The sequence below is a fragment of the Notechis scutatus genome, chromosome 4 (genome assembly GCF_049901735.1).
Source record: "Notechis scutatus isolate UNSWTSFEM ecotype Mainland chromosome 4, rNotScu1.2, whole genome shotgun sequence".
In the NCBI taxonomy this organism is placed as follows: Eukaryota; Metazoa; Chordata; class Lepidosauria; order Squamata; family Elapidae; genus Notechis; species Notechis scutatus.
Window position 1 is genome coordinate 145,739,659 of NC_142012.1, and position 15,322 is coordinate 145,754,980.

General features: G+C 44.6%; 1 protein-coding gene across 2 annotated transcripts; it reads right to left on the reverse strand.

The window, feature by feature from the left end:
- Positions 1-721: 721 nt before the first annotated feature.
- SHOX2 (SHOX homeobox 2) lies at positions 722-15,065 on the reverse strand. Of its 2 annotated transcripts, none has more exons than XM_026668271.2 (5): positions 14,768-15,065; positions 11,561-11,769; positions 5,490-5,547; positions 4,971-5,059; positions 722-1,157 (listed from the first exon to the last, which is right to left on the reverse strand). In XM_026668271.2, the coding sequence occupies exons 1-5, from the start codon at positions 15,042-15,044 to the stop codon at positions 900-902; spliced, it is 891 nt and encodes a 296-aa protein (XP_026524056.2). In that variant the 5' UTR covers positions 15,045-15,065; the 3' UTR covers positions 722-899. The 2 variants fall into 2 exon arrangements, with proteins under 2 accessions (XP_026524056.2, XP_026524046.2); XM_026668261.2 differs by having other exon boundaries at positions 722-1,193.
- Between the last annotated feature and the right edge of the window lie 257 nt (positions 15,066-15,322).

The window sequence follows — 15,322 nt, forward strand, 5'->3', positions numbered from 1 at the left end:
GGAGCAACTTCAATGCATTGTATTGCGAGGTCTCCCTTCCCGACCTCTCGTAACTCGACGCGCTGTGCTTCTTTCCCTGACGGATTTCGTTCTCCTCCAAGATTTCGGATGCGATGCAAACCAAGGGACGCCAAGAAGTAAATAATAATTAACCGAACCCCATGCAGACCCGGAACAGTTCTAGCAAAATATTCCGACTTAAATTTAGCGTTGGAAGAAAAAGAAAAAAGCGGGGGGAGGGGGACAGAAAGAACCGCGCGTCTTCCTTTCCCCCCTTTCTCATCCTCCCTCTTCCTCCCCCCCTCCCGCCATTTGTAATCTTTCCTCCCCATCTCCACTTCTAAGTTTGTAGCTGCTCGAGCTCAAGCTTTATCAGTTGCAACGTGAAAGGGAGGCCCGCCTCTCTTATCCACTTTCCTCGCATTAAAGTGAACTTCGCAGGAAAAAAGGGTCCGTTTCAAAACCTGTGAACTTCCCAGCTGCGCGTCTACAGTTCTTCGAACTCTTTTTCTCAGTAAAGCCTCGCGCTCCCCTCTCCGTTTTACGAGGGAGTCGCCGGCTGCCCGTCGTCCCAAGACGTCTTCTCGCTTTCTCAGCGGGAGCAGAAGGCAAATATTCGCCCCAACTCCCTCGGTCAAAGAAGCAAGCGACGTCCTCGGAGGATTCTCCCACCCTCCCTTCAGGCCGCCGCGGGTCTTGGCGGCTGGCGGCTGCCTTCAGTTTGAAAGGCGCGCAGGCGCTCGCGGGCTCGGGCTCGCTCCGGAGGGCGCCGAGGTCGGTCTCTGTCGGAAGGCGGAGCGCGGGGAGGTGGCGGGGGCGTCGGTCCGGAGAGCCTGCCTCCCGGGGCCCCGCGCTGCCCGCGGTGGGATCGCCACGCGCCCCTGGGGGGGCCCGAAGAGTCAGAGGCCTAGCGCGGCCGCGTGCTTTTTGGCTTTGAGTCTGAGGTCCGCGATGCTCGAGTTCTTGCTGGTGGTCTTGGCCGCCGCCGCCGCGGCCACCACCGAAGCGGCCGAGGCAGACTCCGCCGCCAGGGTGGCCAAGGGCAGGCCGAAGGGCGGGGCTGGGAACATCATGTAGGGCGCGTGCGCCGCCAGGTGCGGGTGGAGGTGGTGGTGCGCGTGCGCCACGGCGCTGTCCAGCTGCAGCTGTGCCTGCACCTGAAAGGACAAGGGCGTCACGTTGCAATGACTATCCTAAAAGGTGTAACGAGAATGGAGAGAGACAAGAGCGTTAACGGACCGCCCAGCCATCGGGCCCCCTCCCCCCACCCTTCAGCGCTCGCACCCACTTCTGGGGGGTATCCTTGGGGGAAGTGGGGGGAAGGGAGAAGTTAGCCGACTTGGTTGGGGCTTGTCCTGAGTAAACTGAGTAAACTTCAGCCCCATCAAAAGAACTAGCTATGCCTTAGCATGGATGAACCCAACCAGGTGTTTTTGTTTGTTTATTAAACCATGGGCCAGAATGAAACCTGGTTGCCGCCTCTTTAAGCACTGTTTACAAATTTATCAGGCCCAAGTTCACACCAGGGAAAGCCAAGGCCCAACAAATGATGTTGTGGCCTTAGATGACCTGAGACTTCATATAGAAGAGAAGGCAAAGAGTGTTCCTGTCCGTCTTCCCTTCTCCCGGTTTTTGGAAAGAACAAGAGGACAAATTAAAATGAGAAAAATCAATGCCTTTCCAAAATTCCACCTTTTTATCTGTAACTGAAGCACTGAACAAGTTGTTCAGAGTGCCTGATTTACATTTTCTAGCAAAGAGTTAATTCCTAAAAATTATGTTGTTGTGGTGGGTCAGGAGGGTTGAAGTTCTGTTCAGAAGCTTGCCTGGGATTAGCTATCAGGTGGCAAAAGCATATTTCATTGGGATTAAGCCCCATTGAATACAAGCCCTGCTTTTGAGTAATGCATGCATAACATTTATAGGTTGTATTAGTACATCCTCAAAGCTGGAAGAGGCAGCATTTAATGGGGCTTGCTCTTAAGCAGATGCTTTTACAGCTTTGCATCTATCTGTTTTAGCAAACTCTTCAGGCTACTCACAACACGAAACCTCCAAGTCATCACATTCGGAAAAGCACAATGAGAGCACCTAAAGTAAATGGCAAGGTTGCAGAAGTGCTCTCACAGTACTTGGCTGAGTCTCAAAACAGGTACATAGCATCCATAACAACAGGTCAAGGCTGTTTTGAGTTTTTGCAGAGCAGGCTCTAAATATTTGAAGACAGCCCCACAAAAAAACAGCTTTCTGTCTAGCTGGAGTAAATGACATGAACAGATAGTATATAGTCTAGACTAGAATGACTATCATCTAGTCAAGGATAAGCCAAGAAGAGAAGAGAAAAAAGCTCAACTTTCAGAATAAATATGGTTGGGGAGTTAAAATAGATCTAATGCCAGGAAATAATCTATTCATTTCTTCTTGCCTAGGATTATGTATCATGCTAAATCTAAATCCTCATTAGCAAAAACAAAATTACTAGCCCATGTAACATCAAATCAAATGAATTTTGTGGCAGCTTTATGTGACAGATCTGGTTAATGTCACAAGCTCCAAACATGTTGAGGACAAATTTCATTTTATCCTAGTCTAGTATGGGTGCACCAGCTCTTTTGTTTCAAAGCTGAGCAGTACAGAGCCATACCTGAACCTTGTTTAATATTATGTGTAGTGGTGGGTGGGTTTTTGAGATGTTAAGAAAGCTTTAAATGTTTTTTTTTTAATGTGGAGGTCTCATCCTTTCCTATTATCCAAGATGCAGGATGCACACAGGAACACTGACTGCCTGAACTCAGAAATGCATTGCTTCATTGATTGGTTTCTTCTGCTGATGGGTTTGCTGCATCTTGCATTGATTGACTGGTCTGTCTGCTTATATATGTTCATTACACATATTAAGCACAAAAATGTTGGTTTAGAGCTTCCGGTACTTTTACTGTTTTATTTCTGTGGCAGCTGCCAAATGGTATACGCGCTACTTAGCTAACCATAAGGAGTTATGGTTAGCAAATTGACTAAAATGTAGTTGATTGTCTTCTTAGCTATTGAACTTTAGGCTTCTGGTTCTAATAAATATGCTTGATGGGAATTATGTCTATCCATTCTGAATTTGTTTTTGGTTTTTTTTCAAAGTACTTTTGTTTAACATGGGAACATTATATATGTGTCCTGCTAATTCTTAATTCATAATTATTATGGCAATATTTAGGCAATATTATTGAGTACTGCAACCCTAAAGTGCATCAAGCAGGTGGGTACAAGTCTCAACACTATATTTTTATCTCTTGCCTTTTCTCTTGAGTTCTGTAAAGGCTGTAGATATTTATGGTTCTCAGTCCTCATTTTGCTTGAATTTTATAAAAGTATGGTTTACTCAGATTCTAACTTATGACTGTTTGGAGCTTTAAAGAGGTTTGCTGTGCTGTTATGACTATCGTGGATACCAGCCATCTTTTTTGTATAGTTTTTTCTTTTGGATGCAACTAAGAATATTTAATCCTATACAAAAGGCCTGAAATTAAAATCTATGTATATTCAATAATTTTTTTAAAAAAGCATTGAATTTCATGTATATTGAGATATGGCTGTTTTTTCTAGCTTTGTACTGACTGGTCTGTTCAATCTATGACTAGCAGAATTCCCACCAGGATTGAGCTGCCGGTGCTGATTGGGAATTCTGGGAAATGTAATCCCATCACATTTAGGGGGTGCCAGATTAGGAAAGGCTGAACGAAGGTTTGAAAAGAATGATCTGTCCACAATTATTTAATGGGTGGGCATTATAGAATATACCATTACTAGCAGCAAGCCCGAGGAGGACAAGTTTCGTTTGGACTGAGCACAAGTCATTAAAAACCTTCTGGCTTTATGGCTCCAAGATGCTATTTCTAATACATCCATTATAAATCCCCTTGAAATCAACTAGAGTTTTTTTCCAAGTAATGGCCATGATTTAGAAATAGAAGCCCCAGAAATCAATGTCTTAAGATGTTCAACTAGGCTGGGCAAGAGCCCAACATGTTTACAAACAGAGTCGTCAGGCTTGCCTTCCTTCACCAATCATAGATTGTTTAAAAGGGAATTACCAAGAAAAAAAGTACATCGGCTTTTAAAAAGCACACCGAACACTATTTTTAGTAGACAGCAAGCATATAAATTAAACTACTTAAAATGGAATTCTATTTGTAGAGCTCTGTCAGTTGTGATATATTTTTTTTGTTTAAAGATCATTTTACCAAAATTAGGATATTCGTATTCAGTCTTGATGCCTATCCAATGAGAATAGCAAAACTCAATTCTTTGGAGTGAGCACTCTGTGGCTGCATCAAAGATTGCCTTTCTAATTGGCCTTACTAGCTTCACTGCATTAAATTCATGGGACTTTATCTGATTAAACATGCCTGGTTCACACAGAGATTGTTTCTTTCAATAGTTATCTGCAAGTAAAACTTCATTGCACAGATAATGCAACCTTCTCCAGGTAATATGGATAAAAATGATCTTGGATATCAGGCTTATGTCCTGAATGAGCTTGCCAATTATGGCATCTTTCCAGATCCCTGATTGCTCTATTCCAACCCAGCACCCTGGTTCCTTGAGATTACAGCCATGAGAACTGGATCCCAGCAAAATCAAAGCAGGGAGAAAAGCTTTCTTTTTTTCATTTCAAGAGCTTTCCACAGCAAACCTGAGTACTCTGGCAGAGCAATTAAATGATGATGGTTTCAATAAGGTCATGCAGAAGATTGGAATGATCTGCAGATCTTCCATGATTACAAGGAAGACTACAACTCTCCCTTCCTTCCCCCTGCAGAAGGAAATTGCTGGCATTTTCTTTCAGCAGGAAAAAAAAAAAGTGTCCGGGGCTTCTGTCTCCAAAAAGCAAGATGGAGAGAACTACAGGAAAGGAATGGGAGTTACTGGTGGCCCCTTAGTCTCAAGAGATGCCCATGGCTGGCCCTTCTACTTGCCTGCTGGAAAGGCATCCGCAAAGCACCAACATTCACGTAGGGAGCAACTCGGCATGCTTCAAACTGGCTCGCTGCTCCAATGAGGACCCCTGAAACAAACAAGAATTGAATCAAGGTCCACTTTTATCCTTAGACTCTCCCAGCCATAATAGGGAGAGAGAGAAGCAGAACTTGACAATATGAAGCTAAAACGATTAGTGCCTGCATTTAGGCCATTTGGGCTCAGGTACAAGACAAAAAGGACCTTTTCTGTTTGCCTCCATCCCCATGATCCTGGGCAAATAGCTTCCCTGCTCCTCTTGATGCTATCCCAAGTGGCACCATCCTATGTACTTTTGCACTGAAGGAAGTCCCCTTGTATCCCAAGAAATCAGGCTGATAAATGTGTAGAAAGTTGCAATGCTAGGTACGTTCAACAGAGATTATAACACCCAAACCAAGCAGGACACTCAAGAGCTCAGTAATTAAAGAAGGCATGTCTATGGCAAAGGCCCCTTTGGCTCCATTTCACATACCTACCTTTATGGAGCTGGTTTTCTTGCTTTCTGCATTTAGCTCTTCTGTTCTGAAACCAGACCTGGGTAGACAAACAGGGAGGAAAGCAAACAAGTCAATATAAAGCCACAACTATATATATATTAAGTGATCTCTCTGATGCCATGTTTATTACAGGAAAGCTGCATTTTGTAAACAGAGATTCTTTTTCCCTTCCTGTTTGCTATGCCCAGCCCGTTTCCATCTAAATGGTCTCTAGAGAACTTTCAGATCTTTTCCCTGGCTGCACACTGCAATTATTTGTCCAACTTTGGACTCTCCTCAGGCTGCCCTGATCTAACAGTAAATCCCATGAAACACAGCTGCATTCCTTTTTGAATAAGCCTGGGTAGCATTGCATCACAAGGATCATCAGTCAACTGTAACATCTTGTCTTACAAATGTTGGACGTGCTGCAAATATTTCTGAATTTCCCTTCAACTATCTCCAAGTTCCATGGGGTAGAATGAGGCACTCTCCTTCACAATGAATTAGATTCCGTATATGTATCAAAGTTCAGTTGCTGCTATTGTCCCAAAAGTTGGAAAGGCACAGATCTCAGTCTTATAGTCCAAAGTTTAGACTGTTTCTGTTCTCTATTTAAACAATGATCGAGAGTGAAAACACCATTTACATGTTCATTTTTGAGAAGCTTATCTCATTTTCAGACATCGCAGTTATCAAATACTTGCATCATGCACTTTACACATGTTAGCAACTTAAGAAATAGTACAGTAGAAGATGTTACACACATGCTAAACATTGTAAAATGCATCAATAAACAGTTTTGTAATCACACACACATTTGATGTGACTTCCTCAATAAATCTGAAGCCAGTTGAAATGAAAACTAGTTTTACATTTTCAAATTTCAGTTGAAACTAGGCTTGAAGCTTAAACATAGATGGGGGCAGAAAATATTTCCAATGGTTTGGAAGCAATCCCTATTCTGCAAAAGAAATTTATCCCAGGTAAATGCTGATAGATTGAAATTTTCCTCTGTAAAATCAATGGGTCTTACTTCCCTTCTGAGTGAAATGTATTTCATCTCAGGCCTGTTAAGCACTTTAATGCTGTAACCCAATACAGATTCACTGGGGATTGATCCTATTGTGCTCAGTAAGTCCTGTCTCCTAGTAGATGTGCCTAGATGTCTGCTATAAGTCCTATGATTTTCAACTGGGAGAGTGAGGTTTATTTCCTTCACTCAGTTTTCTGGAAGTCCCTCTGTAGCCAATTGACCTTATTTCTGAGTAAATGTTGTTGGTAATTCTTTTAAACCTTTACACAAAATGTGGGTATAAGAGGAAGTAAAATGGATGAACTTAATTGGGTGGTTCCAGTTTATATTTTTTTTAAAAAAGAGTCTTCCAGAGATAGCTACCTAATTTCCAATCTGAGATTCAGAGGCATATGCTACGGTCAGATATTAAAAACTGGGTTATTGTGCAAGAAGCTCACCTGGATGGAGCAGAAGGGAAATTTATTTGGACTCTGAAACCAGGGAGAGCAGAAAGGAAACAGGAAGGCATGGGGGGTGTTCCTCAAAAGGATGAGCAGAATCTTGTGATGCTTTCAAGGCTAAGAACATTGTTAAAATATAACGTTTTAAGCACCACAAACTCTAAAAGAGTGTTTGTTCCTTAATAACAATGATATAAGACTTTCAGATGCCATAACATTGTTAAAGTCTAAAGTAGATAAATTCACTGACCCCCCAGTTGAACAATGGAAACCATTACATATTTTTTTTCTTCTCAAATTGAGGGGTAGTCAGAAGAAGAGTTTGGAATCAAAACAGGACAAAAGGGACCTGAGCTGATGGGTTTATCTGAGGCTAGGAAACAAATTCCTAGCCTCAGAATGTGTGACTACAGAGTTCTAGGGCTTAAAGGGAAATAACAGTATTCGGTACAAGATGGACATTTGAAGTGGGGTCTGATTACCAGGTTTTTGGATTAGCAAAACCTAAGTCTAAATCTCTGTCTCCCTGCTCCTTCCTATCCCATGTTAGCAAAGGAGAATTACTCTCTCTTCTGATTTTCGTTGCCAATACAGTCTTATTTTTGCAGGGATGTTCCTGTTGAACTTCTCTATTTGATCTAACTGTGAAAGTTTGAAATTGGATCAAGGGTTTTGGATATTTGCACAAAGTTATATCTATCTATCTATATCTATATCCCTATCTCTATCTATATCATCTATATCTATATCTATATCATCTATATCTATATATATATCTATATATCTATCTATATATCTATCTATATATCTATATCTATATCTCTATATCTCTATATCTATATATCTATATATCTCTATATCTATATATCTATATCTATATCTATATCTATATCTATATCTATCTATCTATCTATATCTATATCTATATCTATCTCTATCTATCTATCTATATATATATATATATATATATATATATATATATATATATATATATATATATATATAATATATATATATATATATATATATATATATATATATATATATATGAATGAAATAACTCAAAAAGGAATGAGCTCATTAAAAAACTAGTTGTATTGATTAGCTTTCTCTGTAAGAAAAAACAAAACACCAAAGCATTTAATTACAAACTTTAAGGTGGAGGGTCATAAAAGTGTCATAATAAAGAAGCTGAGAAATGTTCTCTTCCTCTGGGGACTAGCATGCAATACAGAAGCAGAATAATGATCTCATTATTATGATAATCTCATTTGTTCCCATATTAGGAAAAAAACAAAACAAAAAACATGAAAACAGCTCTACAGCAGGCAAAATATCCTTTCTTGGCTACATTAAAGCAAGACAAAGTTTTAAAAACATGAAGAAGAAGAATAAAGTTGGGACTTTACCCCTTAACAAATTTGGACTGCCTGATCCTCTATCTATTCTTCCTCTGCCATCCTACACATACTCCAGGAGAGTTCAAAAGAAGATACTATTAAGATCCATTGAGTTCAGAAAGACTAACATTTGAGCAAAGGCTTAAAAGTGAACTGCCTTATATCTTTAGTGAGTTCTACTTTAAATTGGTTGGATTCCAAGCTTTAGTGTATAAAGGGAGAAGGTAAGAAGGTAGGAGTGACAGAAACCTGCTGTCCTTCAAAGGGAAAAAAATCTCGCTGGAGATTTTCTTTGAAAGAGGAAGGAGTGAGTTTGAAAAGAAGTGAGCGGATGTCTGCACACCTAGAACCCACCTTAGGACACATTGAGATGACCCAAATACTCTAGAGCTAACCTTATTCAGGGTAATGACTGTTAGCTTTAAAGAAATAGACATGTAAGCCAACTGTGGGATGGAGGGCTCACTCAGCCTGTGAAAGACACTGTTTTGTTTTCAGGGAATTGCTAGCAAGAGATTCCAGATTTCCAGGCTAAAGCTACCATTCCCACTAGCTTTTCCTGGGGCAGCAGCCACTGACCAAAAGCAGCAAAGGGAGCCCAGCCTGCCTGCTTTGTGGATACAGGTCTCATCCGACTTCGTGTGTCTTGCGTCCAGAGAACTCTCTGTAATCACTGCAATAAAATAATTGAATCCTGTGCAGCTACACAAAGCACCAAAGCCACAAGACTCAATATCTTTACTCAAGAGTAAACCCACCAGCATCTAAGGCCATTGCTTCTGTGTGAACCTGAACAGGAACAGGTCTGGAGATTGGGATTTCAGCTTCTAGTATTCTCACACTAGCTAGCAAGCTCTTCTTCCTGCCATCTGCCAAGGAGAACCAGGCAGGAAAGGATGCTTAAAGCCAACTCATAGGCATTTTCTGGGGCCATTTGAAAGGATCCAGACTCTAATCAATGCAAATCTCTGGAAGTTCTTCTCTACGGATTATACCCAGCGCCAGTTATTCTTTTGTTGAGGCAACCAAACCTCCTTTCTCTGGAATCAAGCAGCATTTAATTCCTTCCACTTTTTTTTTTCCTATTTCTCTCTTTTCCTTTTAGTCCTACTACTCAAAATATAGACACCCCATGTTTGGAACTGTGTGTGTTTTAAGTGGCCAGACTAAACAGCAGTGGAAATAAATGGAAAATCAGAAAGGAATAACAAGGGCAAACAAAGAGAGGGGTTTTTTATCCCCTTGCAACTTTCCCTAGGTTATATCTTTAAAAAAACAAAACTCTGTGCTTCTGCCTCCCTTTCCCCCCCCTCCCCTTGATTCTCTTCTGCCTTTGCTGCAACTCCACCGTTCAGATTCTGAGTTGATCCGATTACAAAATGCAGAGAAAGCTTTTCAAAACTGGAGCCCAGTTTGGTGCAGATGGCAGTCCATGCCGCCAAGATGGAGGGGAAAGGATCAGTTACTCTGCGAGCAGCTGCAGATGTTCAAGGCCTAAAACGACTCCTTGGGCTCACACAAAGGAGGGTCCGTTTTCCTTGGGAGTCACAAATTGCGGCAGATAGAGATGTACAGAGTTCACCCGAACACTGGACAAACGAATCTGGCTTTTGGCTTGCAAGCATTTTTGGAGGGAAGGAGTGAGCTTACAAAACTTTGGCTCAGGGGACTGTTAGGAAAAATTTGGAAGGTGTAGGAAAAGGGGGGGGGAGAGAAATCTCCAAAACAGCTTCTTTAAAAAAAAAAACTTGCTTGCATTCTCTAAACTGAGGGTGTGTAAGCTTTCCTTTCACCTTTCTTGGAGGTTTTTAAAATTGCTTACAAGAGAGGAAGCTTTAAATACACATCCAATTTCCTGTTTTAGACTTTGCTTTTTAAAAGAGATGGTCAATACTCGAAGGTGTGTTGTGTGTGCCTATACTATCTAGCCTAGATACACTTTGGTATGGCCGTATATTGTTCCAGGTGGAAAGATTAGATTGATATAATTTAAAACCTGGAATGATAGAACTGAAGCCACGGGAAAGATCCTATTTGAGTCCCACTCACAGTGGCTGCCTTTGGTTTGCTGAATCAACAAAGTGTGGTTTGCTGAATCAACATGTACTTGATTTCACCCAGTTGTCTGATGTTACATACACTAACCTAACTCAATGGCTAATCATTTTCACACATGGAGTCGCAATTCAGCCTGGCCTGCAGTGGGAAGCTCAGCCCAGCATGAAACCTGGTTTGCCTTCCCATCTTGCTCCATCTTCACCTCTCTCACAGACAACCTCTTGGCTGCATTTGCGCCAGTGTTTTGCTTTGGATCCGCACCTTGTGCAACTCCAGCCAATTGTGACTTATTCCCTAAGACTCCGACTGAGCACCCCAGCTTGGTAACAACAACAGTAATGGTTAGAAAGCGAAGAAGGGGGCTTGTCAGCAGGACAATAGAAGCAAGGTTTTCAACACCATTGAATACGTTTTCCCTCCGGCAGTAACCTGAATTCATCTCACGCCAGGTGAAGCCTAATTTCAATGTCTCCTCCCACGCTCCATCAAACCTGCCGCAAGCAAATTACAAGACCTCGGTATTAAGGCCTCTCCACCCCCCCACCCCCCCCCCCAATTTTAAGAAGAGATCTGAGCTCTGGAAGGCGCCCGGTGTGTTGACGGGGAGGCTCGCTTATACTGCCGAATGAGTCTGAGCGGTGTTCAGGGTGGGTGGATTTGACTCACGACCAGTGCAGCTACCTTCGTTTCCTGGTGCCTCAACGGATCTCCCTTCCTAGCTGAAGCGTCGTTCGAAAGCGCCCAGACACGTGTTCACCCCTAGGAACCTTTCCAAACTGGAGTGACCAGGGCTCCTTCCGCGGGGAATCCACACCCCCTCGCGGGAGGCTGCTGTTTCCTGACAGGGAAGGGATCGCGGCTCCTGGCCAAGCAAAGGGCTCGCCCGGGGAAGGGCGGCCTCTCTTTTGACCGTACAATTCAACCAGCCGCGATCCAAAAAGGAGCGCCCGCCGGGCAACTGCAACCTTCGCTCCCAAATGCCACCCAGCCACCCTCACTGGCGCTGCGGCTCCGGGATGCTTCAGAGGAAAATCGCCACCAGCCCCGAGTCCAGAAGCGGCTAGTCGGAGGAAAGCGTCGCTTTTGAACTCCCTTTCCCCTTTCCCCAACATCCTGGCAAGCGTTGGGCCTCACCTGCACCCGGGCTTCCGACAGTCCCAGCCGCTGGCTGAGCTCCTCTCTCATGAAGGCGTCCGGGTAGTGGGTCTCGTCAAAAAGCCGCTCCAGCTCGTTCAGTTGCTCCAAGGTGAAATTGGTGCGACTCCTCCGCTGCTTGATTTTCGTCTGCCCTTCGTCTTCCATCGCTTTGGCATCCTCTTTGCGCTCTTTCAGCTCCGGCGAAACTGCAGGACGAGACGCAAAAGGCGATCAGAGCCGCGTGCCGGACCTTCTCCCCCGGAGCCCTGGGCCTGCTCTGATCGCCGGGTCTCCCCCACGCCTCTTTTTGCCTTAAGCCGGGGGGGGGGGGCGTGAGGCGCGGGGGAGGGGAGGATCAGAGATCAATGAACGAAGAAAGGTGACCTCCCTTAACGGTTTCGCGGCTGGAGGACTCGGCTGGCGAAGGCGCCCGGTGGGCCAAGCGGAAGAGCTAGCTTACCGTTTTGATCTGGCTAGGTCTTCCCTTCTGAGCCCCCACTCCCAAGCCTTCGATGTCCCATGGACTTCAGGGGGCAAACCGATGCCTTTATGGGGGAGGAAGGCGGAACTCAATGCGAGTTGTTTCTGAACAACTCACCAAAGGGTTTCTTCTCCTTTTCAGCGCAGTCCAAACCTAACCTTCTCCGAGGTGTTAGATGCAAAGCCTTGGTGCTTTATAAGTTTGGACAATTGTACCCCAGGGTCTCAATCGAATTACACATCAACAAGATTCTCTCTCTCTCTCTCTCTCTCTCTCACTCTCTCTCTCTCTCTCTCTCCCTCTACCTCTCACTCTCCCCCCCTCAAACACACACACACACACAGGATTTTCTTTCCCTCTAAGAGTTTCTTATGAAGATTTAGGAAAGCACCTCGAGTTCTGCAACTGGATCCGAAGGTCCTTTTCGCTTCCCCCAATAATCCCCAATCCTCTGCAGAACAGAGGCCAAAGGGGTTGAAACACTGAATTTAGAAAGACCTTTATAAGTCGACTGGGGCTACTTTTCTTTTTGATGTGTGAATGCCAGATCTTTCCATTTGGAAGGAGGGTCTGAAGAATGATTGGATCGGAGAGGAAAAGATTTACCCTGGAAAAAAATCCGAGTCTTCGCTGAAGTTGGGGTTGGTGGAGGAATCTTTCGGCTTCTGGACACACATGGCAGTCGTTGTTTTTTTTTGTTTTTTGTTTTGTTTTGTTTTGGTCGCCTCCCCCTCCCTCCCCAAAAACCATTCCACGGAAGCCTTTCTGAGATGGAATGGCTCTTTGGGAAGCGAAGTCAACCGCGAAGCTGTTGGAAACTACCTAACCCGCCAGGCTTTTCAAAGCCGGCGGGTTTTTCGAGAAACCCTTGCGGCAGGTGCGGGAGAGAGGCGGCAGTATCTGCCACACGAAACCTTTCCTCGATCTATTTGGAGAAGTCAAAACTATCCTTTGGTTTCTTTTCGTAGAGAAATAGAAAAAAATGTCCCTTCCAAAATGAAAATCTTTGGAATAACAACTCAGTCCTATTTTGATGTCCAAAACTTTAAACCGTATCCCTCTCCATCTGCCGCCTCTTTGTCCTGGCTCTCCCCCATTCCCCCATTCCAGATGAAAATGAAAACGGATCCACGCGGGGAATTTGGAAGTTTATACATTCCTGCTACAAAGGCCTGCTGCCATTGATCATAAACGAGAGAAACTCGGTTTTAATCTTTCCCTCTTGCTTCATTTTTTTCCAGTCTACACAGCCGAGCGCTCGCAGACACAAACCCTTCACTTTGGACAACAGGCCGGGCTTTTTACTTGGCCGAAGCTAAGCTTATCTACCTTTAGTCGCACATGTTTGCCCATCGCTCTGCCGAAGTTTGTTTATCGCAATTGCGCTTCCCCCTCTAATCATATTCGGAATTTGTTTAGCAAATCATTTCCGGCTCAGGTTTTCAGTCCAGTTCCCATCTGGAAGAAGCTCCTTTCGTTAAACAAAAGGTTTGGGGGAAGAAAAAAGAAATCCGCCTCCACCTCCCCTCCGCGAATATGGCACTCGCTGACTCAAACCACACACAGATATTCAAATATACTTGAAAGTCGCCGAGTTTGCGGCCCTGTTTAAGATTCATTTTTTCTTCCTGGACGCTGGTGCGGTTTCTTCTTTTCAGTAGAAGGTCGTGAGGGCTTCAGAAAATAAAGCTATAAGAAGAAGCCTCCTCTCTTCGGATTTCAATGATGCTTATGATTAAATGTTTCTTTTATAGCGTGATGCTTAGGAACTATTATAAATCGCGTCTTTCAAATTAACACTTTTTGAAATGCACTTTGTAAAAGGTAAAGCGTATTTTTTTTACTTTTACTGTACACAATATTTGATGCACTAATAATGACTACACTTTAAGCCTTCTCATCCCCCTTTTAATATGCGATTTATTTAATTCCGCCTTTGTTTACATTTGCAAATATCGAAGAGTCGCTTAGTGGAAGCGAATTAATTTTCAACCGTAAATATTACTTAAAGATGGACTTCAGAGTGACCTACTCTACGTGTTTCGGAGGAAGTTAAACGTGTTTTTTTTAAAAAAAGTAATGTGGGGAACAATCGGACCCTCACATTGGCGGTAAAAAAGACTTTGGAGTCTCCCCCATATAAAAACCTCTCTCTGAAAAACTACCCTAAACAAACCCTCACAGCCAACCAGGCAGGCTACGCTTACCGGAGGAAAACCTCAGTTAGCCAACCTAACCAGCACCTCTCTCAAAAAGGGATCCACAGTCGATCCCTACAAAAATCCACAGGTAGAATTCCGTCCACCCCAGCCCTTCCGCCCACCCCCGGCTATCTGGAATCGTACCTCCCTGGGAGATGGCCGGACCCATTGGGTTTAGTTTTTAATATTCTCAGCGCTTTGCACTGCTTGTCTAGAGAGGGAAATTGAAGGCACCGAAGATCAGACCGCCCGGCTCCATCCTTTCTCTCGCCAAGTTTTCTCGCCGCTTTCTTGCCGGTCCGGACTCAACGCGGATTTTTCAGCGGGGCTGTCCGAGCGAACCCGCAAGCGTGGAAACGCAAGCACACGCGTGCGCGCGCGTTGAGCTAGGCGCGCCTTTTCCTTGGCTCTCCCTGACACCCCCAGCCCACCTCTCCGACAGCCACCCGCATGGCCCCCAAGCCTCGCCTGTTGCCCCCACCCCACCCCACACACAAGTCGGAGCGGGGGGAGGTGTCTTACCTTCGCTGAGTTTAGGAGTGTCCGCGTCCCGATTCCTGTCGACGGCGCCCATGTCCAGCTCTCGCACCGGCGATCGCCTTCCCGAGCCGGCGCTTCCACCAGCTCCCCGGGCCGCCGGGCTGCCGCTCTCCTCCGCGCTGGGCTCGTTGGAGCCTCCGGACTCCTTAGCTCCCCTGAGGGGTCCGCTTTCTAGCACCTCCCTGTACGTGATCAGCTCCTTCTTCTCTTTCACTTTCTGATCAAACGACTTGGAGACAAAAGCGGTAAGTTCTTCCATCGCCGGCTCTTCTTTGGGCTCTTTTTTTCTCCCCCTCGTTCGCCTCCTCTGGCTGCTCCGAGCCCCCCAATAAACACATCAAGGGGGTCGGGAGGAGGGGAGGGGGAGGAGAAGGAAAAAAAAGGGGGAGGGTGGGTGGGGAAGGGAGAGAAAAGCCGCAGAGGGGGCTGGCTGGAGCGTTAAATGGAAGCGGAGGTTTCCCAACCCCGAGCGAAGCTTGTAAAAACCGGCCTTTGACAATTCTCCCCGCGAAGAGTTCTGATCTGTCTGGGCTTCGG

Coding starts and splice junctions, on each gene's coding strand:
- SHOX2 (XM_026668261.2), bottom strand. CDS start 15,044: ATGGAAGAACTTACCGCTTTTGTCTCCAAGTCGTTTGATCAGAAAGTG. Junction 11,770..14,767: donor CACTCCTAAACTCAGCGAAG/GTAAGACACCTC, acceptor CTCGTCCTGCAG/TTTCGCCGGAGCTGAAAGAG. Junction 5,548..11,560: donor TGTCGGAAGCCCGGGTGCAG/GTGAGGCCCAAC, acceptor TTGTCTACCCAG/GTCTGGTTTCAGAACAGAAG.